We start from the raw sequence: 25,922 nt of genomic DNA, 5'->3' as shown, positions 1-25,922 counted from the left end.
CCTAACATTCTTCCATTACAAATTGGTGTTTGGCTGAAATACATGGGCAAAGAGCACACCAAATTGTTAAAGCAAAAATGTTCATCCTGACCAAAATGATCCGGTATGCTTGGTCGTGAGTGATGTGTATTGCACATGCATAAAATAAAAACCATAAAATGAAGGTACTTGATTTACAATAATTTATTACTTGTACAAGTATTGCAAAAGTTGACTGGAAAATGACTAGACCAAATTTGCAGGCACGGCTTACTCTTGACCTTGGAATTTGCTGGCCTTATTCACAGCTTTCCTGTGGCTTAAGGTTGTCCTTCTCCCTGAAAGTGTTGAAAAATACACAAGTGCATGAAAGTTACAAGTTCACATCGCTAATGTTACATATACACATGATGCAACGACATTGTGGTGCTTGAACCACACTACGACTTCAAGGCATGAGAGCTGGCCCTTTGCAACATTTTCAATGGTAGCCTGCTGCAGAACTATCCTTAGAAATGGACCTGTCAGAATATTAGGGATAGGTAATGACATTGCTTATTGCTGTAGGCAGAGTGTGTATCATATTTACGCAAATCTAGGCCAATAGTCTTTCTCAAACTCAAATACTGTCGGGTTGGTTTATATTTGAGTACTTAAAAAATTGTTACAGTTGAGTGATAGCAGTAATTGTTTCCACCAGCATAATAACCATGGATTGATCATGCCATCAAGGCTCATAAGCTTGTTGATTCAAGGTGCACCCCGCAACTCTAGGTGTGGCCAGTAGCATGCTGTACTGTGCAAAATATTTCACATTTTCATTTGGACGCACCGGCTGGCCATCGATTAAGACTTAAGCACATGTGGCGATGGCTGCAAATGTGATAGCAGCCACTGACAAACATGAGAGTGCAACGGATTGCCGACAGCCCTATTGCACTAGGCATTTTCGACTACCTGTTTAGCAGCATGTAAGGCACAGCGCCATTTAAACTTACTGCATACTGCTAATATGCAACAACCCAAATGCGTTGGTGCCATGGTGGAATAGCTAAAACCGCCTTAACTGCACAAAAAAGCATAGCCGCCACATTGGCCCAAAATGATGCACGCAACACCCGCTTATTGTCAGAAGTGAACGCTTACGCACAAGAAAATGTTACTGCACAGACACTGACATAGTAAACAAGCACGGAAAGGGGTCCCAGTGCAGTAATATTGTGACCATACATAGCAGGCTACACATTGTAGCAGGCGCCGGGTTTCAAGAGAACAGCACTGTTCAGCAGAGAATCATTGTACACACAAACACACACAGGAGAAAGCTGGACGAGTTGTCTGCTTTGCTGCCATATCAAACTATTTTGCAATCTCCTTTATGGCTCTATATATATATCTGGGTTCTACTGTATGTGTTTTGAGTTTTTTGCATACTGTAAACGTTTTCCTGCTGGGTCTACATTTGAGGTAACATTTTCTTTTCTTTTTTCTGGCTTCAAACCTTAGGGGGTCAGCCTAGAATTTGGGCCTGCTCAGATGTGAGTAAAGTGCTAACTTGATGTGCTAGGAGCTCAAGACTAGTTTTTACCACATGATCTCACACATACTTCACAGGTGTGAGTAAATGCACTGGCATGGCATTTAATCAGTATGATGCTTTGAACACTTTTTTTTACAAGGCTGCATGTCATTTAAAACTACATACAAGAACCTTCCTGAAATTCATCAAAACACATTTACAACTGCATCTCACCGTTTTGCCATCCTCTCAAGGTCTGCCAGCTTCTCCACCACAAAATGGTTTAGCTGCTTGAGTGCAGCAGGCACAAGGTTTTCAGGAATACCTTGGCGCTGCAGTCGCCGTCTGTAACAATCTAAAACAAAAGGTTCACAGGGCATCACTAACTGGCAAGAAGAAACAGTTCTTAAACAAAAATGGAGTCTATAAGAATATGGTCTGAGGCAGAATGAACAAAGACAGTCTACACCAAAATATCTTAAAAAGCATGGACACTTACCCCGCATCACTTCCACTTTCCAAGGCGTCAGTGGAGTTTTTGCAGGCCGATCCGGAAATCGTGGACACCGCTTTCCTGCAAGACACAAATGAACAGTGGTTAACTATAATACTGCTACTTCTAGTTCACAGCGCTAAAAAAAATTATGGCAGCTTCGCATTAGTGGTGCCAAGCCTGAAGAAACAGCGGAGCGGGGCAGCCTTCCTTGTTGCTCCTTTTAATTTCTCGGTTTCTTTCTTGCTCTTTCTTCCCTTCCTTTCTCTCTCTACTGATTACTTCCTCTATCTATGTCTCTCACTCTCTTCCTGTTTCTCTTTGTCTTGCTCTCTGCTTTTCTATCTCTTTCTCCGAGTCTAGTCTTTCGATCATTTTATGCCTTTACTCCTCTTAGTTCTCTTTCTTCCTCTCCCATGTTTGACATGCTCCACTCCGTCAAGCAGTTTTCATTTAACACTTGCACCTGCTGAACTTGCATTGGGGATTGGCCAATTCCTGTGGCACATACCCACCTAGGAATTTCTTTGCCTTGAACAGAATAAGGCTAGCCTAAAGAGCTTTGTCGTTATAAAAAAAAAAATCTATAGAACAGCAACATACCTTGCAAAGAGCGGTTTTTCAGCTGCTCCTTTGGCCAAATTCCAAGAAGCAGGTCTTTCACAAAAAGAGAATCCTTTTGATGGCCCTGGATGTGACTCCACGCACAAGAATTTATTCGAAGGCCACTGCCAATGTCCACCTGCATCAGAGGAATGTATTGCAAAAAAAAAATCATAACAACCATCTGAAAAAGCAGCATTTACAGTTAAGCAAGCACAAAAAAAATTTCACCTACAACGACAACTGTATGCAAAACTAAAAATTCCTGAAGCTGCCCTTTAGATATGCACATTACCGTGGCATTCTCTTTTCTTGGGCAATCATCTGGTGGCGGTGTTGTCTCCCTTGGAATCACATCCATGTCAATATCTATGAGCTCCATCCTTGAGTGCTCCGGTTTGCTCTTAATTGAGCACGCAGCTCTACTGTTGCCTGCACCATCAACATGAAGCGAGGCTCACTACAAACAGCAGAACTCAAGTCACTTTAAGAAGACAGCATTGTCAGCAATCAACATTCAAAACATATGAGTTTCAATATCAAGGCTCTCACCCAAAATATAGCTACATCAAAGAAATTGTACCAAATGCAAGTATTGTATTAACTTGAGTTTTTTTCTTTTTTTTTTTTTTTTGTAACTAACAATTTGAGAATGCACCTCATATTAGATGTGAAACCAGGCTACACATAAAACAGCAATTTTATTATTTTGTTTCAAAGCACCTTCAAAGAGCATTCTAAGTGACAATGGACGTGTTGGATCTATGCAATGTTTTGCACATGCAACCACTGCCTGGTAAAACATGAAGAAAATGCAAAAGGATTTGCTTAACAATAAAACAATAAACTGTCCAAAGATATTCGAAAATCATAGGCAGTGGCATCAAGGCGTAAATGAGCATATAGTTGTTGGGTGATGAAGAAGTGCGACAAATTCTTTCATGCTCCGCTGACTTGAAAAGCCTTTTGTGGTCCTATGCAAGGTCGTCACCACTGGTCAGAAGAGAAGCTCTCCAACATAGGATGGCGAGCTCATGTTATAACTGCAATACCCTATATTTTTTTGTAATTTTCTTAAATAAGCAAACTCGCTCCTTATCGTAAGAATGTGTAAACATGGTAGTATGCACAAACATCACTTCGTTCGATTTTGTGGTTTGAAATTGTAAGGAATAGCTTTAAATTTAAGGAAGCCCATAATTCCCCCCCCCTGAAATTTCAGTTTGGCATGTGTATAAACGCGCATACAAATGCATGCATAAACATACATAAAGCATAGCTGAGTGCCCCCTCCCCCCCAAACCTGAAAAAAAAAAAAAAAAATGTGTGACCATGCTACTGGCATACAAATTACAAATAAGTCTACGTACATAGCAGCCACAGAAGCCACAAAACTACGAAAAGCCGAATTCCATACCTTTGCCTTCATCTAAGGCTGTCAGAATTTTTTCCTGCAGCCTCACATTAAGCCGCCTCAGCTCCATGGCCTCCTTTTCTAATGTGTTATTCTTGTTTTGGAGCTGCTCTATTTTTTTGCTCTTTCTATCCATCAGTTGTTCAAGCCTCTGTAGCTTGTTCTTGAGCTCACTGACTAGGCTGCCCCTATCGTCATAGGTCTCCCTCTTTTTTTGTTTCTTTGTAGCTGTTTCCTCCTTTCGGCAGATGTCATCCTTTTTTCTCTTCAGCATGTCCAAGAGCTCCTGTTTTGGGCCAGAGGGCTTTTTCACGGGACGCTGTACACAAACAAAAAAATGTCTTATGAGGCTGTTTAAGTTGTGCAATGCATAAAGAATGATATGGCACTGCATAAACAAGTACCTCTGGCTGGACATCATCTTCATCCTCACTTCCGCCGTCAGGTGAATAAGCCATTTTTTCAAACCTAGGCCTCTGCCGGCTTCCTCCCTCCCCCTCCAAGTCGTCTTCAGATTCTGGAAAATATTGAGGTCGTACACATTGAAAAATGTTACGAGGAAATAATTTCATTATAAGCCATGGATGTGCGACTAGGCTGCACTGCAAGTATAAAGAAAAACACAGAAGAGTGACAACAGATTAAGTGGGAAGGAATATTATGCTAAGTGTACACTTAAATAAGCCTTCTACTTATATGAAAGGATCCTTGAAATTTCCGGTAGTCTTTGTTTCAATATTAAAAAAGTTCATGCTCTATATGCATGTAAGCCTTAAACAGAAGCAGGGAGAATATATATGTGCGTAGTATCACAACCATAAAACATGTGCTCATTAACTGTCTTTGCATAAGACTACTGTATATACTGTATAACTGAGCTCTAGATGTTTGCGTATATGCATTTGTGTAAGGAGAGGTCAAATACGCAATATATACATATATATATACACGCAAATCCTGGTTCCTTTTTTTTTTTTATTTCGGGGAGGGGGGATCTGACTGCTATGGTGAAGATAATGAATTAATGATTATTGCATGAACACAGATGATCAAAAATAATTATTTTATTTGACCTACATAATAGTTGAATGCACTTATGGAAGGGCGCCGCTATGAAGACTACTACAAAGAACGCAGTTTTACAGACTGAGCGCAAGCATCAACTAGCCTTATTATTCACTACGCATGAAAATAAGACCACTTGACGGTTGCACTCGTTCTGTTAAACTCTGTCCTGTGTTCTTTGTAGTCTGTTCTTTGTAGTCTATGCTTGTTTCTGGTGTATCACTGACTGATCAATAAATTCTCTTGCTGTCACAGCCTGAATTTAATTTATGAAATTACCTGCCACAAACATGTAGTATCACCTAGTTTGCGGGAACGAGTCCAGAGGTGGCTTCTCTGGGTTCTCCACACAGTGTGGAACAATGTCTTCATTCTAGCGCCTGCGCAATTTTTCAACTCCACTTAATACGAACAATTTTATAGTCCCATTCGAGTTCGAATTAACGAGCTTTTACTGTATTCTGAAAACATAAAGGCAGCTGGGAAGGACTCAACAAGTTTGCCACGTGCCGTACGCTGGAAGCTTCGCAGACAATAGCGTCAAAAGTTGGAGGAGAGGGGTCTATGATCTGGATCAGTGCATACATTTTAAGGAATATTATCGAGTTGTGCTGTACCGCATGAAGAATAGAAAGAAAGGCGATCCCTTAGATATCCATCTCACTTAGCAACAAGTTTTAGGCATATTAATTGCATTTGCAAGAGCGCAAAAGACAGTTGAGTATATATAGTAATTTTTATACACTAGCTTCATTAGGCCTATTTATAAATAACGGAAGTTGCAAGACTATATTTGAACTACGCTCATTTCAAGACAAAATTATGTTTCATTAATCAAATTATACCTGCCGACCGACCGCACGCACCGGATAGCATCAACGATAGGCATATGCGCACCGCGGAACACAAAAATGCACTTAATGTTGAACTTGACAAGGCAAAATAAATGTGTGCCAGGGTCGCAAACGAAGAGCTTACCTCCCAAAGCTAGGATCCGAGCCCGGTAGTAATCAGAGGTCCCGTCCGGATCGGTCCACTTTACAGAATAGAAGAACTTGGACTTGAAGTCCTTCGCGTGCTCTGGTTTGAAGTTTTCGATGTCGCCAACATCCACAATCGCAAGTTTCCGATCGTCTTCGTAACGTACTTTAGCGTGCGTGATCATTCTGCAGTACACTGTGCCGTTAGTGCACGAAAAAAACACAAAGAGGATACGCAGCCGAATGATCACTTCGCAGGATCGCACGCAAATCTGCGGCCAGCGGTCAGACTGCCGTTGCACGTGCTGAATGTAAACGTACGCGCGAGCCGCGAGCTCGTACTTCAAGCCGACTGGCAGATACAGGTTTCCACGTAAACACATCGTGCTACATAGACGCATATGACTTCAATATTAATATGTCCATTTTATTTAGGTTTTATGAGTATATATTGGTTTACCAGATGTACAGATATTACAGTAATAAATGAAATATTGAAATACGAAACTGGACATCTTTTGTGACGCTGACCAGTCAGGATGTGCCATGGTTGCCGTTGTGCTGAAGTGGTGTTCGGTTGTGCGCTCAACAACAATCTGAGGAGCATCCACACGTGCACCAACAAATCGTCTAATGCGGTCATAATGTATCAACTTCCAAAGAGAAAGAAGAGAGGCCCATATAAACGATATATCAACCATGGATCGGACTTTGTGCTACCGAGAAGTACTGAGAGGGGTTGCCAACAGCGTGCAAGTTTACCTTTGTTTTTGTTCTAACGCCTTCAATTGGCGCTGGTGTTCAAGACTCACACGAGACTGCATGTCTTGGTTCGCATAACACGCCTAGCGTATTAACAACAGTTTGTGTGGGCGAACAACCTGCGTTTGTCCGCACATGTAGTTGCCGAGGGTGAACGTAAATATTGACGGCAGATATCGCTCGCTTGGCGGTACCGAACCACGCTGTAAATTACTGTTTAGTGAACAACTGGTAGTGAGCAAACTGGTATTGCTGCGACATTTGAGTACAAATAAAGCGGCTGTGAATGGCAGCCGCTATTTGAGCGGGTCATTGTAACCGATTTTAACATTGACTTAAAATTTTTTTTAACAAATCTCTAATAGGGCATTGAAAGCAGTTGTAGCAGTTCAGTACATTGCATCTGTTAGAACATTTAAAGCGGACTTTTCTGTCTGAATTCACGGCTTACGTAAAATGGTAACAATGTTCGCAGGAGTTTTGCGAATATCTTGCCTACAGGTTAGTTATATTTTACATTAATGCGTAATTAATCGATTTTGCGTGCCTTGGGTTTGTTATTAGCAAAATTGTGATGTCACTTGTCATTGCTGAGTCAGTCATTGAGTTAAGTTTTTGTCTAAGTAAACCCAATATTATTATTAGCATTGGGTTTAAATGCAACAAACCCAATGAGAACTGATGCTGTCATTCTCAAAAACAAACAAAAACCTTTCTCTATTACGATACATTAGATAGGAGCTTACACAGTAAAGCTTCGACTTAAGGCGTGCACATATGTCTAAGATACTTCTTCGCATTCAGGAGGTGCCTATGGACACATCCTCGTCTGATGATGAAGCAGCAGGACAAGCTTCAGTCTCGACAGATATAAATGGCATACTTCGAACTGATACGTTGAGTAGTGAGGATGAACAGGTGAGGTAGTATGTTCGAGACGTTAAGTGCATTTTTATTAATAAGCTGTTTTCTTGCAGGAAACTTCAAGCGATGCTTGTAGCACAGCAGCCTCCAGGGTGACATCTGCTCCGGTCAGTCCCACTACTCCAGAACTGCAAGCAACCAATGATAGGCCACAGCATGCCAACCCGATGGTTTCCCATGACACATTGCTAAATGATGAAGAGGTATGCACACATATCTATATTTATGTGGGTATTTTTTTGTATAACAGAAGTGGTTGTTCGGAGTATTTAGTAATATGCGGTGACATCGCAGAGGCATGACAGCACTTGTGCCTGTTGTGTCTCCATATGTGGTGTCATTGCAGATTTTGCACTAAAAATCGAACATGGCTTTGTCACACGTCGAGGTGGTGCCGATCTCTGACGAGTTCCCTTTTCTCTTGGTTTCATCGTTTTTGTGTTTTCTCTGCTCTATTTGTTTTGCAGCTGTCCATGTCTGATGAGGATGGTTCAGAGCAACATGATCCTGGAGAGCTGCCTTCAGAAGATGACATGGTAGGTCCATCGGAAGTTGCAAAAATTACACAAACATGGCTGATGTCATTAACTGCTGGGGGATCACTTAGCTTGTTTAGGCATTGGAAATGCAGAATTTATGAACGGTAAGAGCTCACTGAAAACGAAGACACAATGAAGGCTCACACACACACAGCGCTATGTTTGTGAAAGCAGTGCAGGGAGGGGGATGACAAGGGGGCAAGAACATGTGCCCCTTTATCATTGTGCATCATGACCTTGAGCACCTTCTTGTTTTTCTTCAAATGCGTGGCTTACTGTCAGTGTAATCACAAGTGCACGGAGGGAGGGGGGTACATGGCGGCATCCCGCGGCGGCCACGGTAACTATATGCAGCAAATCAGCCAACCGTCATGGACGTGGGTATGTGGCACAGAAATTGGGATATATGGCATCATTTGTCGAGAAAAGAGGGATCGATTTCTAGCTGACTTGGATAATTAATTGTGAAGTCTCAGTCGAGTGCTGCCATTTTGAACAATTATTTCTTTTCTCCTTTCAGCAGCAAATGCCTAACAGTCCCACGGGGCCGAGTCATGGTGGCAAGTCGCAGTTTGGAGAGTTATTTACTGATGTTATCACTGAAAGAGTGGTTTTGTCCAGAGGTGACATTCTCCTCATGGTGCTGAAGCACGCTGTGAAAAATAATTTGTCATTCACTGGGCTGACCAGCATGTTGGACCTTATTAACAGAATTTTCGAACATCCAATATTGCCTGATTCACGGTACCAGCTCTCCAAACTTTTGAGCAAAACTGGCACAACCATGACATATTATTGTTTTTGCCCCAAATGCTTCACACATATAGAAAATGCTGAAACAAATGCCTCTTTTCAGTGCATACAGTGTGGGCACAGAACGAGTGTTTCCAGTCTATCTGATATGCCTTTTTTTGTGACTCTTGATGTGGAATCACAGTTGCAAAGATTGTTGAAAGACTGTGCACTCCTTGACCTAACAAAGCCACTTCACCATGATGGCTCACTGGGTGATCTATGTGATGGTGAAATGTACCACAAATTCGCAGCTTCAACACAGCAGTGTGGGCCCAGAATCACCTTCACCCTAAATGCCGATGGCACACCGCTGTTCAAATCAAGTGGCACGTCCATTTGGCCTATTCAGTTAATTGTTAATGAGATCCCAGCTGAACAGAGAATGTCAAAACTCGTCCTTGCGGCATTGTGGTTTTGGAAGGAGAAACCAAATATGGAGCTTTTTCAGAACACATTTGTAAAGGAAATGAGCCACCTCAGTGAAAATGGCTTTGTGTTGGAGCGGAAGGGTCAACTGCAGACATACAAAGCTTATTGCATTTGTTGTGCAGTTGACTCTGTTGCCAGGGCACCTATGCAAGGTGTCACACAATTTAATGGTTATTTCGGATGTAACTGGTGTCTGCAGAAAGGTGAACGAGCTGGTGGTTCTACTAAGTACCCTGTTCAACCATTGAACCCCACTGAGCGCACTGAAAGCCAGATGGTCGAAGATATGATGACTGCAGTTAGGGAAGGTGTGACTGTTAATGGTGTTAAAACAGCATCTCCGTTGATCGGCCTGCCCTATTTTAATATCGTATCAGGCTTTGTCCCTGACTACATGCACTGTATTTTACTCGGTGTAGCACGGCAGTTTTTAGACTTGTGGTTTGAGTCATCAGGTTATGCCTACTCCCTCAGTCGCAAGCAAAACATGGTCGATGAGAGGCTTTTGGCTATCAGGCCACCGAGAGACGTGAAAAGATTGCCGCGAGCAACAAAAGAGCGGAGATGGTGGAAAGCTAAAGAGCTGGAGAATTGGATACTATATTACAGCATCCCAGTGCTCCATGGTATTCTGGAGAGAAGATACCTTGAGCATTGGGCATGCTTGGTGGAAGCTTTACATATTATGCTGCAGCGCAGTATCGAAACTGCTGAAGTTAACAGAGCAGAGAAACTCTTGTTAGAGTTTCATGTGCGCTCAGAAATGCTTTTTGGAAAAGCTTTCATGACATATAACATGCACCAGCTGACACATATTGTCAAGAGTATCCACGACTGGGGACCCCTGTGGGCACATTCCGCATTTCCATTTGAATCGGGAAATGGGAGCCTCAAAGAGGCCATCAAAGCTGCAAATGGAATTCCACACCAGCTGTGTAGAGTTCTGCAGATTGAAAACACTGTAATGGAGCTGCAGGATCTGACTGCCAGCCCTAGCGTGGTGCTGTATTGCAATTCTTTTGATGCCAAGGTCACTCACAAAAGCAAAAGCAGCAGTGATGGCACCCGTTTTTTTGGAAGTGGTTCTTGTATTCCACCAGCCTGTTCATCACCTGAGCAAGAAATTCTGCCACCCTCTGTAAAGTACAGAAGAATGATGGTAAACGGTTCAATCCTGACAGACTGCTTGTACGCGTCAAAGAAAAAGACTAATACTTCAGTTGTTCAACTCTTGGATGGATCATTTGCCATTATTGAAAAGATCATTTCAAGTGGTGATAACACATGCATATGTGTCTGGAAACTTCGGTGCCGACCAGTAAAGTATGACTTGGTGACCGTTAACCATGTGCACAAAGTGTTATTCAAACAGTCTCCTACAGTAATTATTCAGCCTCTAGAAATAAGAAGTGTTAGTGTATTAATCAATGTGGAAAATGTTTCATATGTATGTGCACCTCCCAGCACTCTTTCTCTGTAGTCTTCTTCGACAATTCTATGTTCCCTAATTCATCATCATCATCATCATCATTGATTGATATTTGGGGTTCAACGTCCCAAAACCACCATATGATTATGAGACGCCGTAGTGGAGGGCTCCGGAAATTTCGACCACCTGGGGTTCTTGAACGTGCACCCAAATCTGAGCACACGGGCCTACAGCATTTTCGCCTCCATCGAAAATGCAGCCGCCGCAGCCGGGATTTGATCCCGCGACCTGCGGGTCAGCAGCTGAGTACCTTAGTCACTAGACCACCGCGGCGGGGCATCATCATCATTCTCAGCCTGTGTTAGTCCACTGCAGGTTGAAGGCCTCTCCCAATGATCTCCAGTTTACCATATCCTGTGCGAGCTAATTCCATTTTATTCCTGGGAACCTCCGAATTATGTCGCTCTGTCTAACTCCCTGCCTTCCCCAACTGTGTTGACCATCGCTTGGTAACCATTCTGTTGCTCTTATTGTTCACCAGTTGTCTGGTGAACACTTTTCTCTTTAATGATAGTGGCAGATTTCCTGACATTATTTGAGAGTGCCTGACGAATGTGCTCCAGCCCATTACAAGACCAGCCCAGGTCCATTTTTTTCGCTTGATGTCAGCTAGGACATCTGCAACTCCTGTCTGTTCTCTTAGCCATGCTACCATCCTCCGGTCTCTCATTGTTATTCCTACCATTCTACGTTTCATTGCACGCTGCGTGGTCCTCAGCTTTCGCTCTAGCTGTTTCATTATTCTCCATGGTTTATCACCATACATCCGAATTGGCAGTATGCCATGGTTGTATACTTTTCTCTTTAATGATAGTGGCAGATTTCCTGACATTATTTGAGAGTGCCTGACGAATGTGCTCCAGCCCATTCTTATTCTTCAGTGAATTTCTTTTTTGTGGTTAGGTTCTCCCATGAGTAGTTGTCCTAGGTATACATATTCTTGTGTACTCTCGAATGTATCGTTTTCGATCGTAAATTCTTTCTGTTTTGCCAGGCCATTCAAAATTAAGCAAGCTATTTTAGGTGTTTTAGCCCTTTTTGAGTAAGCCATAGGTGTAATCACTAAGAGATTATGGGGCACTGCTTTCTCCATTTGCTCATTTTCCTTGGAAGAGTGCTAGTGATAGTGCAAAACAACTGGTGCATTTGTTTGCATAAGCAGGTACAGTGGCTGCTCATTGTACTCTTGATACATATATAATGAAAGCCATGCTTCTGTGGCATCATTATGTGAAATAATAGCACTACAAGCTGGGTTTGTGCACATGAGCAGCATTGCAGCTCTAGTGACACTGGTGTGAGTGACCGTACATTGAAACTTGGTGCGAACACGACATCTCGCAGGACGAGGACACAGTATGAGCGCCGCCTAACAATTGAACTTTATTGAAACTAAATTAAACGTAGGAAAAACTAAGATCATGCATGCTCAGAAACTGCAGGTCACGTAAAGGAAATTGCTAACCAGCAAATTTTACGGAAATCCATTGACCTCTTAAAATTGTCTGAGTTGCCTAAATGCAAGCACGTCATGGCCAGTGTGCAGTGGGTATTCGGCACTCAGTTTTGTCAGAGTGGCATATGTCATTCAAGTTGCTATACCTTGTGAAATTTTATGTGCACTGTTAATTTGTAATTTAATTTCAGATGCAACTATGTGCAAATTTTGTGCATTTGTGTATTATTTTTTACATATGTACATATATTTCATGCATATTATTATTTTTGTGTTTTGTTTGAGTGTTCTTATGCCTGGACTTGTTGTATTTTTGCCCATTTTAATAAACATATTGTGGTGGAATGCCACGAGCTTTTCTCGGAAATGCGTGGTTGTCTTCTGTTGTACAAACAGCACCAAGGTTATACTGCTGTGATTTCATTAATTTCAAAAGCACTACTGTGCAGAAAGAGGTTGCATAGTCTATCCATTAAGATATATCAAGACCTATAATTAGGCAAGAAATGCTGCCATTTTTGGGCATGAAGCACTTGGAACGATGAAGGACAACAGTATTATTATAGGACAATTTGTTGTCATTCGGCAGCATTCACTTACTGCGTTATGTGCTTGAGGATACAAGCTGACTTCATTAATTTGTTCTTCCTTTCAATTTTCAATAAAATGTTACGTATTCTATATTTTGGCCACTATTCGGCGTCATTAGAATCAAAGATGAAATTTCACTATTCACACACCACTAGCTGTGAGTGATTCACAGGCTATATCAGCCCAGACATTGGAAATCTTAACACAACAGTGTGAATGAGCTCATGTCGCGAAATATCCAGATGGCAGCAAAAAATAAAAATCGTGGGTGAAGCCAGAATCAAACCCTGGAATTCTGCATGGCAGCCTCCACTCAGTCACTGCTTCAAACTACTTTAGAAAGATACCTTGTACAATGAAAAATACCTTGTCAGGACAAAGTAGTTGCAGAGTTGGCTTTCCTGTTTTATATCAATGTGATAAGCTTTACATATGTGCACTTAGGACTGTGCGAGCAATATTCAAGGGTTGCACTTGTCTGTATATAAGCACATCATCACTCGATAGCATGCACTTCATGGTAATATAACTGAAGTGCAAGCTCCAATGGGAACACTGATGTTATGTTGTGCCATAAGCTACCTTTCACGCGTCAGTGTACTTGATGTGCCTGGAAAGTCTACAATATGCACAGAGCTAATCAATTGGGACAAAGATGTCTATCCACCTCGTAACGCTGAAGGCTCAAAATGAAATTTCCAGCATTGGCTGACGCATGCTGACTGCTTCGCATATGACTAATTCCCACAACATGTGTGCTGTGCTGGATTTTTACACTCCGTTTGCACTACAGCTTTCGTGCACCAACTTCAACCTTTAATTTTATACCCACATCAGTGACTATTACTTCGTCTACACAAAATATCCAAGAAAAAAAAATGACAAAAACAAGTGATGAGGCTTGCATGTAGCAATGGGCCTATTTTTGTCCAGGCAATCACCCAGCAGGAGACTGAAAGTACTGCTTCTATGAGCACAGCTATAGGTCACAAACCAGCAGAACTAGCTGCATTTTTAATTGTACCATATTCAAACTCATGTTAACTGTTAATGCTATAACTGTCCCACTGTTTTGAGTTAAAATGTACCTTATAGTAAACGCCACAGCTCTAGAAAAAAAAGTTGCTTATAAGGAACATAAATGACTGAAGAACATAACCTAATGCACACTACAATGAAGTTTTCAATTCAAAATATGTATACATGGCTCAATTGACTCCAATATATAAGAATCATGACAATTACTTGAGCCTGGAATTCTGCCCTGGCCTATAGCAAATTAAGTTGCCATGTAAATAACAAATATCAACTTTTATGTATATGAAACAAATTTTAATTGAAAGAACAATGTTCCAACACTCTCCCAAATTGTAGTTGTACAACCAATTGGACCAACAAGCACACCATTTGGGATGCCAATTGGGAGGCCAATTGGAATGCACTGTTCCAATGGTTTTCCAATTGGAATGTGGGCAGCCAATTGGACTAACAAGCATTCCAATTGGAGATCAAATGGTCAGCGGTGAACCAATTGGACTGGCCAATTGGAACTATAAGGTCCAATTGGTCTTTCCTATTGAAGTTCAGCATTCCAGTTGGCTTCCAATTAATGCCATTTGGGACCAATTCATGGGAACTGGTATGACCAGTTGGACCCATTCACTTTTTTTGACTGGGCAATCTTGCTTGCGATGCGTGCGCGACTGGTACACGTTGTAGAAAAAAAAATTGTCGGGATTAGAGTTCCTTGAGGAACGTAATTCATTACAGTTATCAAGTGCCGTCTACCATAAAGCACAGGTAAATTACTAAAATGTAATCAGTTTGAGTCAACTTTCACTCAACCTCCAATGTTGCACATGCAACATACTGAATGGGACGATCCTCCTTCCCTACAGGCTTTTTCGGTTTGGTCTCCGCAGCCTTTCACGCGTTTGTGTTCACGGATGTTTGTTACTGAAGGCTCGTTTAATATGCTCAACAGCGCAGCGTTTCGCTGCGCTTGTGGAACTCGGAATAAGGCGCTTCCGGTAGGTTCAATGCGAAGCGTAAGAAATCGCACGTAGAGCAGATCTCCTAACATTCGATATACCGCATAGCATCGTACCTGGTGGGGCGTAAAGACAAGGAAGCAAATGTATGAGCAGCCGTGTTTTCCTGTCTGAATGTTTTCATCCACAAGGCAGTTGACCACCCAATCATCTTGTGTATACGCGGCCTTTTAAATATTTAGAAGGCCGTACGTTACATTCTTCTTTAGCCCTTCGCAGGTCAATGCATTTTTTTTTTCACGTGACAAAAAATATACCTGCGGAATACCCAGATAATCAACTTATAAATACTATGAAGCAATTTTTACCAAAATGTGATCATTAGTTATGAGAAAACAGTGGCATGTATGTGTCCCATCGACCCATGATGGGTCTTTGAAAAAGTGAAACATACACCTGTTCCATTGCCTGATGAGTGCATCAAGCTGCAATCCTTTCACTGGATTTTTCGTACGAAAAAACACGAATCTGTACAGAGGCTCTCTTCATAAACTGTGAGAAAAAAAAGAAAAAAATAACTAGCAGAATTTATTTCCAATAACGGTACACATGCTCCCATTCCCTGTTGTGATGTGCCAGCGGCTTTGTCTGACTTGTTCATACACCAACCATTCTAGCTCCTTTATGTTGGTATTGCAGGTGTAGATAAGCGCAATTATGCCATGATTTTACATATATAAATAAGATTGGGGCTATAAATCAGGGCAAGCCACATCCATGTGATGGTACTGTATGCACTGAACTCTGCAAATGCATTCATGAACTCCTTATATATCTGAGGTATTAGCTTTTTTTCGTACATCTTGTATATCCTTCTTCTCTTTCGCTTCGACTATTTACGACATCGATCTCGTCAATCTTTTCTTTTGGCTGTCGTTTTCAGGAACAAAGTTATAGCCACAGCTTTTGTTCTTACTGCCTCATGTACTGTAGTCGTAAAATAATAGCAAGGTATTTCAGGGCCTTCTTCATTAGAAATCGTGTCTTGCGACGTAATTTAAGGAAGTGGTCATAGTTGGTGCACTTTTTTGCATTGTTTTTTTTATGCAGTCAGTTAATTTGTTGATATAATTAAGCCATTTTGTTGGTTGTGGTCCCAGTGCCTTGACAAGTTTAAGGGGAATTAGTCTGGCCAGCTTCTTTTTTTTTCTGGTTGATAGTTGCTGTATATCCCGTTTAATTAATCTTTTAAAGCTGTTTGTTGTATATTACACTTGTACTCTATGCAAGACTGTTTCATTTTTTCTTAAACATATCCCCCCCCCCCCCCATCGTGTGATAGCCTGCTTTTGTGTTGTGTGGGTTGGAAAAGGGCTTCTTTACATAGTTTTTTGAAGATGTCTCTTGTTTTTCTCCATTCGAATTGCTGTCTCAATTTCTTGGCATTATGCCTTTAAGTACCCTTTTTTGTCCATCCTTGTGTGTTTTTTGGCACTTGCAAATTATTTACCTTGTGTGTGCCATGCGCTGCTTAGCTTTAGTGGGGAAGTCTTTATTCTTGTGCTATGTTAACTGCTTCCTATGAGATGCACGGTTTTTTTCTGTCTCGCTTCTCCTTTCTCAAAATGTGTTTTATGGATCCCTTGGTAATAATTTTATATTACTCCAGAGCTCATCTTCCTAACTTCGGTATGTAAGCCTTGGCTGACAGCGACATGCCTTATATTATGAGCACACACGATCAAGGTTGAAACTAAAGTTCCAGCCAGCCACTTAGCCTTTGATAATTCAATGCACTCGTCTGCTCTTGGTAATTCACGATCTGTCCCACAGCTTGCCTTAAGGACTAGTGTTTTACATTTCATTATCAAGATTTTCTGATTTCTATTTGCCACTATACATATAGTATCTCTGCAATGCAGACCACCTGAAGGGTGGGTGTGGGGGCTTCGGTGTGAAGGGATGGGGTGCTTGAAGTGTCCAAATTTAAGCTCTGCTGTGCATGTTTTTATTTCTTTTATTGTAGAAACTCAATTGCTTGTTTTAACTATGTCGTTTGTGCCCTGGTGGGGATCTGCATTTCATAATTTGTCTTTTTCCTGCATGTACGCACAGAGAATGATCTAGGTTGGTGCACATCTTCAATGCCTTTATATTCTACTTCAGAAAAACGAAATTAGTCTGAATGGCATTCTCTCTGTCTCTTCTTTTTTTTTCTTCTCACTTGTATATCTTGTGCCACATGTTTTAAGACTGTATGTATAATGCTTATGGAATATCTTATGGAACAAAGTCTTATGCCCACAGGTGATGAGTAATTACTCGTGTTAGATCCGGTGAATGGCTTTGTTGGGAGGCAGAAGCTGAAAAGGGTGTTTTTCGTTAGCACACCAACTAAATATTCCACTTCAGCTGTGCCTGTGAGAAAGTGTTATTCGATACAAAATTAGTTTTAAATTGCTATATTGATTTTCACACATTACATATGTAATCAGGCCCACATATTCGTACTGTGGTTGCCCTGCACTCAAAGGCCCTGGTAGGCAGTATTAGTACTACTGACACTTTACTACCTTTTAATGTAGTAGTCGTCCCTTTATGACATGTTAATATCCAAAGTACACACTTTGCCGTTGTGATTATCCTAACCTTAGTGTTTCTTAACGTTTAGAAAAGGACTAGCCTTAATCTCGCTTTCTTATTTCACTTTCAGAATGAGCATTCATAAGTCTTGTATGTTTCCTGCTACTAATGTAATGTCGTCCGCATACCGTAAGTTGGTTTTGTTCCACCAATTCACTTTACACACATACACATTGTAGTGACAATTCTTTTGCTCCCTTACAGCGACGCTACAGGCACTTTGCAGCTGATAACATCATGGAAACTCCATTACCCTTGTCTTGGTGTTCTTTGGAAATAACACCCAAAACCACCAAGTCAAAATAATCACTATCATCCCTGATCGCGTCGGCCGGCAAAATAAGGGCGCATGACCGGTAAAGGATGGACACAGCCAATGGCACTGACCTACAGCTATGTTTATTTTTCACAACCCCAGATATGTACAAAAAAAACGATAAAAGCAATGCAATAATAAAAACATTCAAATTCATCCCACGTACGCCATGACCATCACGCTCACCAACGTGCTGAGGAAAGGCAATTTTCGTCCGATAAAGCGATAAAAGGCCTGCTGACGAGCGCGCTGTGTAGCCTAGCCATTTCTGAAGCGTGGTGGATTTCGCGTATCAGCTAGTCCTGGCGGCATTTGACCGCAGCACAACGCTGGAAGACGGGAACGCAAACACGGCCTCTGCAATGAATGCCGAGGGGGTCAGATGCCGCGGAAGAAATGCAGAAGCGCACGCTTCTTTAGCCACTCATTCAAACAACGACCCGTTTGGTCGATGACTTGCCGCAGGACAGGAGTAGGGAATATACCACAAGACCTTCAGCGCAAGGAACCAACATTTTCCAATGAATTGGTTGGGCTTGCTCGATTATCGTGGATGCCGAGGTTGACGGCCCTACGCAACCTAGCTATCCTCTTTGGGGCAGAAAAATACCAATGGACGTCGGGACCATTATAAATTCCGAGATATAATTATGTTGTGATCTCGTCACATTTGTTTTTAATGAGCCCCATGTAGCAAGGAAATGCTACCAATCATGCACACCAACTCGTCCAAGCATCCACTTTAGCTTTAACATTCATTTTAATACAAGCGCGGCACTGAAAAGTTGACAAGAGGACATAAACAAACCGCGGAGAAGATCGCACAGGGGTCAAAGTTGAAGAAAGAATTGATGCAGACGTGTTTACTTGGCAGGCCCCCCATGGAACAGGGTTAATCAGCCTCCACTTGTAAACAGGCGACTTCAATCCAGCTGACCTTAAAAACCGGCTCGTGTAAGCGTGCAACGGCGTAGTTGGGATGTTGTTTCCCGGCAGACTTTCGAGTTAAGGGGGCGGGGCACGTGCCCGAATCCGTCAAGTGACGCTGCAAGTCCCGTGTGGGCGGTGCTTTAAGGTCTTTTTTTTTTCTCGTGTTTTTAACGGCTGTCTTGCGTTATCTAGGAGCTTCACCGAGTGTATCATTACAGAAAGTGAGCAAAAAAAAAAAAAGCAGGCAAAGCGTTAGCGCGGCAAGACACAGCGCGCCCTAAAATAAAGCCTGACCTGGTGGTGGTAGTGGTTACAATGAAGAGGAAAAAGGCACCTAATTTCTGTCTGCCTTCAGGCGACACGGCGCAGTGCCTTATAGGGGTGGGGGGAAGGAGGGATAAAAGAATAGAAGGAAAGTAGAAGCAGAAGAAGACAGCCAACGAGAGGAAAAAGAAGGAGATAGGAAAGTGGGGATCTGGTCGAAGCAGTCCAAGGGCGGGGTGCCACAATGCGAGAGCTACACGGCATCAGGAGACCGCGGAGGGCGACCCAGTCGGCGGGAGCTACGCTGAAGTCGGAGATCGCGAGGGCACAACCGTCCAGCTTGAAATCCTGCGAGCGAATCCCCCTGACCTCACCACGCACGCCTTGCAGCGTGTGGCTTGGAGGCTGCGTCGTGCCCTCTCCCTATTAATCTCTAATAAGAGAGAGGAGGGCAGCTTCGCGTAGCCGCTTGCCCTCTCCATTCATGGAGAGAAGGCGCCGAGTCTACACGCCACGTGCTGAAGCGCGTGCTTGTGGTGTAGTGGCTAAGGTACTCGGCTGCTGACCCGCAGGTCGCGGGATCGAATCCCGACTCAATATGAAATCAAGTGTGCGCGTGGTCTGCTAGTAATGAGAGGGGTATATAAGGAGTTCATTTTCAAGTTGGCCCTAATCCTGAAGCGCGTTTCGATAAAAGCGAAACGCCAGAGATCCGCGTATATTGTCAATAAACGTTTAAGAACACCAGACGGTCTAGATTTCCGAAGCCTGCTACTAAGGCGTCTCACACAATATCGTGATTTTGGGAATCAAGACCCCGAATAACAATAGTAATGATAGTAACACATTATTATTATTATTATTATTATTATTATTATTATTATTATTATTATTATTATTATTATTATTATTATTATTATTATTATTATTATTATTCGTAATCCAGAAACCCAAAGACAAGGAATTGTGAAGCATACCTACGTTTTTTTTTTCATTAACAAAAACATTTCTAAATAATATTGATGGACTCCCGGCAGGGATGCTAAAAAGTAGTTTTGTATATTTGAATAAAAAAACTATATGCTGGACCTTTTCTAATCGAAGTGAGCCAGATTGACTTAAGTAGCGGACGTGCCTCGTGGACAACTTGATCGTGACCAAGAACAACCAACATGGCCGCCTTGCAGTTCGTTTCGAATGTGACCCCGTAGCGTTGCTATCATTTTGTGCCGAGAGGACAATGCAAAACAGACGACGGCAGACATAAAATGAGAGTTTGTGGACAGGTCCGTTCCAAGGAGCGATGCTAATGGGAGTCTGCATTGCATAAACAGAGCATCGAACGTACGATTTTTCAAGCGCTTAATTGCTTAGGAAAAGGAAGCATAAAATGCGATCTTCTTATGTGCGGTATCAACAAATAGTTCCCGAGAGCTGTGTTCTAAGCACTTTCGAAAGCAACGCGTATACCCAAAGCACCTCTCCCCCCCTCCGCCCTCAAAGCTGTTCGAATCAAGAGTGTACCTAATGCAAATGTTTCAGGTATAGCGTAAGTGCCAAATTCAACATTTACTCTTGAATACCGAATGTATCGAACCATCTGCAATTTAACTTGCAATGCAGGCTTGGGATGACTCGATGACACGGGCGCATTCACAAAAAAATGTTGGAGCACGATCGACTGCACTCTCAGTAGCAAACTAAAGGGACACCAAGGTGAAACAATGAGTTGGTTTAGATCGATAAACTGTACGCTGAGAACGCTAATGTCACAAGTTTCACGATCATAAGTTCATTATTAGCGAAAAAAATAAAGTTGAAGTTTTATTTTTTTAATTTCGTGTCGAAATTTCCGCATGTGACGTCACTAGTTTGATGTATTTTTCTTATTTTTCGCGACATGGGCTCGATGAAATTTTCTGAATCTGCGTATGTTAGGTCTATCGCACCCGCAGGTGACAATGTACTTCTTTTTTGCCGGCTAGAAATTGCGTAGAACCCAGTATACGCCGTCAAAATCTGTGGTGTCATGGTGTTTGGTGCGTGAATCTCAAGGTGGCGTCTCCACTCCTATTTTCTTTTTTCCCTTACTCAGCGTCGTCTTGCGACGTAGTGTTTTCGGGACTGCAATTGTACATTACTAATACGTGAAAAATCATTTCTCTGTAGTTTCCCTTTAGACAACCGTGTTGTGTGTGTGTGTGTGCGTGTGTGTGTGTGTGTGTGTGTGTGTGTGTGTGTGTGTGTGTGTGTGTGTGTGTGTGTGTGTGTGTGTGTGTGTGTGTGTGTGTGTGTGTGTGTGTGTGTGTGTGTGTGTGTGTGTGTGTGTGTGTGTGTGTGTGTGTGTGTGTGTGTGTGTGTGTGTTTAAAACTAGGCTCCTCATAAGAAAACGCAATTCAACATAGGCACAAAAAGGAAACCCAGATGATCCAATAATTTCTCAAGTCTGTGGCCCCTCTGTCTGGTGGACAATAGGCTCAAGCAGGTGCTGCGCATGCGCGAGTCTGACCCTTCATGACCGAGCACGCCATCAGGGCTCCGTATTCGTATGCCTGCCAATGATCTGACTGAACGAACTGGCGTTGAGTGCCTGATATGGGAGAAACGCAGCGCGGCAGTGCATGCTATCAGCGCGAAAACGTTCATCTGGGGCTTTTGAACCAGCTGCCCGGCTCAATGCCTTTACAGAGGACACGATCAATGTCGGCGGCCACCAATAGCTTGCACGTATGCACATACGTTATGCTACAGTGTCTACGGCGTCTACGATGAACTAGTTTATCTGTAGCTTCCGTTTGGCGCGTTCTCACCTTTTCTCCGGCTACGTAGAGTGCTTTGAAACCAAAACTACGTGGTCGGCCTAATGAGGCGTGCACACGTGTGTAGCCGGGGCGCAATGAGCGGCCGTGGCTCTGCGCGTCAACATTTTTGACGGCGGCAGACGGCTAGAAAACGCCGTCGTCCCTGATAAGCGATGGGTTGACGGCCTTCTATGTTATGCTTCGTGGGCTTTCCTTAAACGCATTAAAAGATCACCACGCTCCGTGTATGCGTTGCTGCAAAACATTTTGTCGGTCGTTTTGGTGTGCCCCGTGCAGCGTAACGAACTTGGCCCTGAAGTGAATATTAAAAATTAAGCCTAATTGATCTTAAGTAAGCATATTACCGTACCTGAACGAGCGCCAGATGACGGCGAACCATACGTAGTTGGTGAACCACGCTATTTTAAAAACCTTGGATTTTGTTACGTGAAACACTGCGTGGGCGTGTGTGTATAATATAAGCAGCCAGAGGCATAGACAGAAATAGGTAAAAGACCCTCGGTAACAGTCGATGGTTCAAGCAGAGTGTAGTCCTGGCACTGAGTCATAGCACTGAATCTATCTCAGTGTCATGGATGATTGATTGATCTATATGTGGGGTTTAACGTTCCAAAACCACCATATAATTATGAGAGACGCCATAGTGGAGGGCTCCAGAAATTTTAACCACCTGGGGTTCTTTAATGTGCACCCAAATCTGAGCACACGGGCCTATACAGCATTTCCGCCTCCTTCGGAAATGCAGCCGAGTACCTCAGCCGCTAGACCACCGCGGCGGGGCTCAGTGTCATGGAAGCTTCATAAATTCTAGTTTATGACAACATTAAACCCTATGGGCACCTGCCGGGAAATGGAAATTTCTTCGTTAGATCGAGAAAATCGTAAAATTGGCTTTCGTTCGATCGAGTTTTGGACTGAACGCCTCGCCCATGCAACGAACAGCGGCCTTAATTAACAGTCGGTATCGCCTTTGCGTACGAGCTGGCGCTAGGGGCGGCGGTGGTTTCTTGTCCCTGTTCCAGAGGCGCATGGTAGTTGCTTTCGTTATTTTAGGGTTTACGCGACAGATGGCACTCATCCTCTTCTCGGAACTTTCTTGCTGTTCATGATCACTACATCCGTGGGAGTGCACGGGGTTCTTCGTTCATTAGGGAGGGAGAACGAAGTCTTCGTCGCCGTGTCGCCCCTTTTGGTCGCAGTGCAAAGAGAACAGGCTGCTGTGCTGCGCAGTCTGTGCAAATATTGGAAAAGCGACGACGTGCTGCTTCCCACCACAGCCTGCCTTCACTCCCCGGCTTTGTGGGAGTGAAAATGGGAAGTGATTAGCTGTGGAATACAGCAGACGTGGTACTTGACTGCCACTATATCGTCACACACCTGCAAGGCCTTGAGATGATTAGAGACGCCCCCGCCCTTTTCTGTGCTCACGCCTATGACTGCTGGGAATTCGTAGCATATTTCTATTCACGTCATCCGCTTGTCATGGGTTCACGTGACCATCAGTTTCGCCTGCACCGCCCGGATATGGGAAACTCCGGCTGCGGACTTCTCAGACGCGCAGGCGTGTGTTGGTGTGGTAAATAAAATGGTTCGGCGGCATTCAAATGCCGGCATACTTTGGAAATGTCAAGTTTTGGAAGGACAGCGCCTTCTTTCATTTTACAAACTTCCTTATTTAACGAAACAAAAAAAGTGCACTCATTCATCTTCGTTGCATCCGAGTTTCACTTGTAGCATAAATGGGTGACTATGCAAAAGTAGTCAGTAGTTCTCTTGTGCTATAGTAACGTCCTGAATAGTTTGTCACCCTTAGCCGCAGTGTTACCGTTTTTAGAGCGTGTAATAGTGTACTGTTTTCTGACGTGTTCCCTGCTTATGTGCCCCGCCACGATGGTTTAGTGGCTAAGGTACTCGGCTGCTGACACGCAGCTCGCGGGATCGAATCCCGGCTGCGGCATCTACATTTTCGGTGGAGGCGAAAATGCTGTAGGCCTGTGTGTTCAGATTTGGGTGCACGTTGAATAACCCCAGATGGTCGAAATTTCCGGAGCCCTCCACAATGGCGTCTCTCATAATCATATGGCGGTTTTTGGACGTTAAACACTACATGTGAATCATCGAATCATTTCCTACATGTGTGTAACTCGTGACCGGCTGACAACACTGTTTTTCAGATGATTCGTATTATCTATTTGATTGAAGCTTTTCCGCCCTTTATTTTCCTGGCAACTTATGTCAATTGTGCTTTATGCTAAGAGTGTTGCGTGTCTTGCAAGGCGAATTTAACAAAACACGTATGTGTTTACACCGTACTTGCAGGTTCGTAATAAAGCGGCGCGTCAAGCCCGATGACATGAAGCGTCTTGACCCGGTGGAGGAAGTCGTGCTGGCATCGTCGAATATAGCGAGTACTGTGGCCTATTGGCATGACCTGCTGGGCATGGCCGTTCACGAGCGCACCGAGAAGACGGCCACTCTGTCGTACGGCGAGGCACAATGCCGGCTGCGCTTCGTGCTCAGCAAGGAGCCCATTGATCGGGCCAAGGCGTACGGCCGGGTGGCCTTCGAGTGCTCCGCGTCCGAGTTGCCAGACATCGAGAAACGGGCGCGGGCAGGTGATCACAAGGTGCTGACACCGCTCACGCGCCTGGACACGCCCGGCAAGGCTACGGTCAGCGTAGTCATACTGGCCGACCCTGACGGCCACGAGATCTGCTTTGTGGACGCCGAGTCATTCCGGCATCTGTCTGCCGTCGACCCCGAGGCCGAGCGCCTGCTGCAGAAAGCTATCGACGAGGACAAAAGCGCCGAGTGGTACAGGGACGTCCAAGGCGGCGAGAAACCGGCCGCCTGAGTCAGCTGCCTGTCCACTGCGGGAAAGGCACGTGTGGTGAAGGGAAAAAAAATGTTTTCTACTTATTCGGGGAGTTTCGTCTCGTTACTGATCTGATGGCTGTGGCACCGTGGACACATGGCTATTGAAGCGATCGTTGTGACGTCAACCACTGGACAACGCTGATGGCATAGAACGACCACAAGTTGCCATTGCATGTTTCTGAGCGAACAAACAAACAAACCCAAAAAATCCGACGGGGCATGCATAATGAAAAGGGGGGCTTATATATGAGGGTCTAATGTGAATATCTCGCGAACACCTATATAGCAAAATAGCGCGAATGTCGCGTCATTTCAAAGTAACGATGAACTCAAAATTTGCGCGTAATGTGTTTGATTTCGTTGATAAATGTAGAATCACTATTAACACGAGCATGTAGTCTACCGTCGGCAATCGGACATCCGAATAACTGTGAAAATTTGTAAATAACAAAGAACTCTTCACTAAGTGCTCATCTCGGTGCATCATTCGCTGCTGGAGAAAAGTGTTATACCGCAGCATCGCACATAGTTTTGGTGAAATGCTGACATTGAGTATGAATAAGTGTAAACAAGTTCCCATTTTAAAAGGGAGTCATCAATGGCTAAATTACTTGGCAGAAGGTAACTCTCCGTGCAGGAACTGCATACATGTGTCGCTATGTATACCCCACGAGACAATATAGAGTGTAGCGGAATCATTCGAATTATACCCATAGGCGTGCTCGCAAGGGAGGGGGGGGGGGGCAGCTTATGCTAATACATCTCGCTTTGTCGCCCTTGAAAAAATTGAATTGCTGCACAAATTTGAAGAAAAAAACAAGAGAGACAGGAAAGAGCGCGTGTCTCTCTCGTTTTTTTCTTCAAGTTTGTGCAGCAATTCAATTTTTTCAAGTATGAACCAACTAGTCTGCAAAAAAGTATTGCTTCGCCCTTGAAACTTAATTTGTGACTGGACTCCTTGTGTACGAGACAAAAACAAATATTCAACCATTTTGATTAGTGAATCTTCTAATCGTATTTGAGAGACTATTCGATTCACA

At 43.3% G+C, this 25,922-nt stretch overlaps 3 protein-coding genes across 5 annotated transcripts in view; 2 read left to right on the top strand and 1 right to left on the bottom strand.

Moving 5' to 3' along the window:
- LOC119161290 (glyoxalase domain-containing protein 4) overlaps positions 1 to 24,924 on the top strand; it is a 40,305-nt gene extending 15,381 nt beyond the window's left edge. Inside the window, exon 2 of the mRNA XM_037413685.2 lies at positions 24,325 to 24,924. Within this exon, the coding sequence (XP_037269582.1) occupies positions 24,325 to 24,859 (535 nt within the window). The 3' untranslated portion in view covers positions 24,860 to 24,924. The remainder of the gene's footprint in view (positions 1 to 24,324) is intronic.
- LOC142776247 (uncharacterized) lies at positions 160 to 6,740 on the bottom strand. Its single transcript, XM_075879577.1, has 8 exons — positions 6,052 to 6,740; positions 4,413 to 4,525; positions 4,012 to 4,327; positions 2,890 to 3,026; positions 2,595 to 2,733; positions 1,998 to 2,072; positions 1,733 to 1,853; positions 160 to 317 (listed from the first exon to the last, which is right to left on the bottom strand). Exons 1-8 carry the CDS (start codon positions 6,452 to 6,454, stop codon positions 278 to 280), a joined length of 1,344 nt encoding a protein of 447 aa, XP_075735692.1. The 5' UTR covers positions 6,455 to 6,740; the 3' UTR covers positions 160 to 277.
- LOC142776246 (uncharacterized) lies at positions 7,405 to 11,432 on the top strand. Of its 3 annotated transcripts, none has more exons than XM_075879575.1 (4): positions 7,405 to 7,733; positions 7,793 to 7,942; positions 8,207 to 8,275; positions 8,802 to 11,432. In XM_075879575.1, exons 1-4 carry the CDS (start codon positions 7,593 to 7,595, stop codon positions 10,980 to 10,982), a joined length of 2,541 nt encoding a protein of 846 aa, XP_075735690.1. In that variant the 5' UTR covers positions 7,405 to 7,592; the 3' UTR covers positions 10,983 to 11,432. The 3 variants fall into 3 exon arrangements, with proteins under 3 accessions (XP_075735690.1, XP_075735689.1, XP_075735691.1); XM_075879574.1 differs by having other exon boundaries at positions 8,799 to 11,432; XM_075879576.1 differs by lacking the exon at positions 8,802 to 11,432 and having other exon boundaries at positions 8,207 to 8,519.
- Positions 24,925 to 25,922: the final 998 nt, after the last annotated feature.

Source organism: Rhipicephalus microplus, chromosome X, assembly GCF_043290135.1.
Source record: "Rhipicephalus microplus isolate Deutch F79 chromosome X, USDA_Rmic, whole genome shotgun sequence".
Taxonomy (NCBI): domain Eukaryota; kingdom Metazoa; phylum Arthropoda; class Arachnida; order Ixodida; family Ixodidae; genus Rhipicephalus; species Rhipicephalus microplus.
Note: the sequence above shows the minus strand (reverse complement) of the source record. Positions and strands in the feature narration are given on the sequence as shown.

Coding starts and splice junctions, on each gene's coding strand:
- LOC142776247 (XM_075879577.1), bottom strand. CDS start 6,454: ATGCGTCTATGTAGCACGATGTGTTTACGTGGAAACCTGTATCTGCCA. Junction 4,526..6,051: donor TCGGATCCTAGCTTTGGGAG/GTAAGCTCTTCG, acceptor AATATTTTCCAG/AATCTGAAGACGACTTGGAG. Junction 1,854..1,997: donor GAAAGTGGAAGTGATGCGGG/GTAAGTGTCCAT, acceptor CTTTTGTTTTAG/ATTGTTACAGACGGCGACTG.
- LOC142776246 (XM_075879574.1), top strand. CDS start 7,593: ATGTCTAAGATACTTCTTCGCATTCAGGAGGTGCCTATGGACACATCC. Junction 7,943..8,206: donor CATTGCTAAATGATGAAGAG/GTATGCACACAT, acceptor TTTGTTTTGCAG/CTGTCCATGTCTGATGAGGA. Junction 8,276..8,798: donor TGCCTTCAGAAGATGACATG/GTAGGTCCATCG, acceptor TTCTCCTTTCAG/CAGCAAATGCCTAACAGTCC.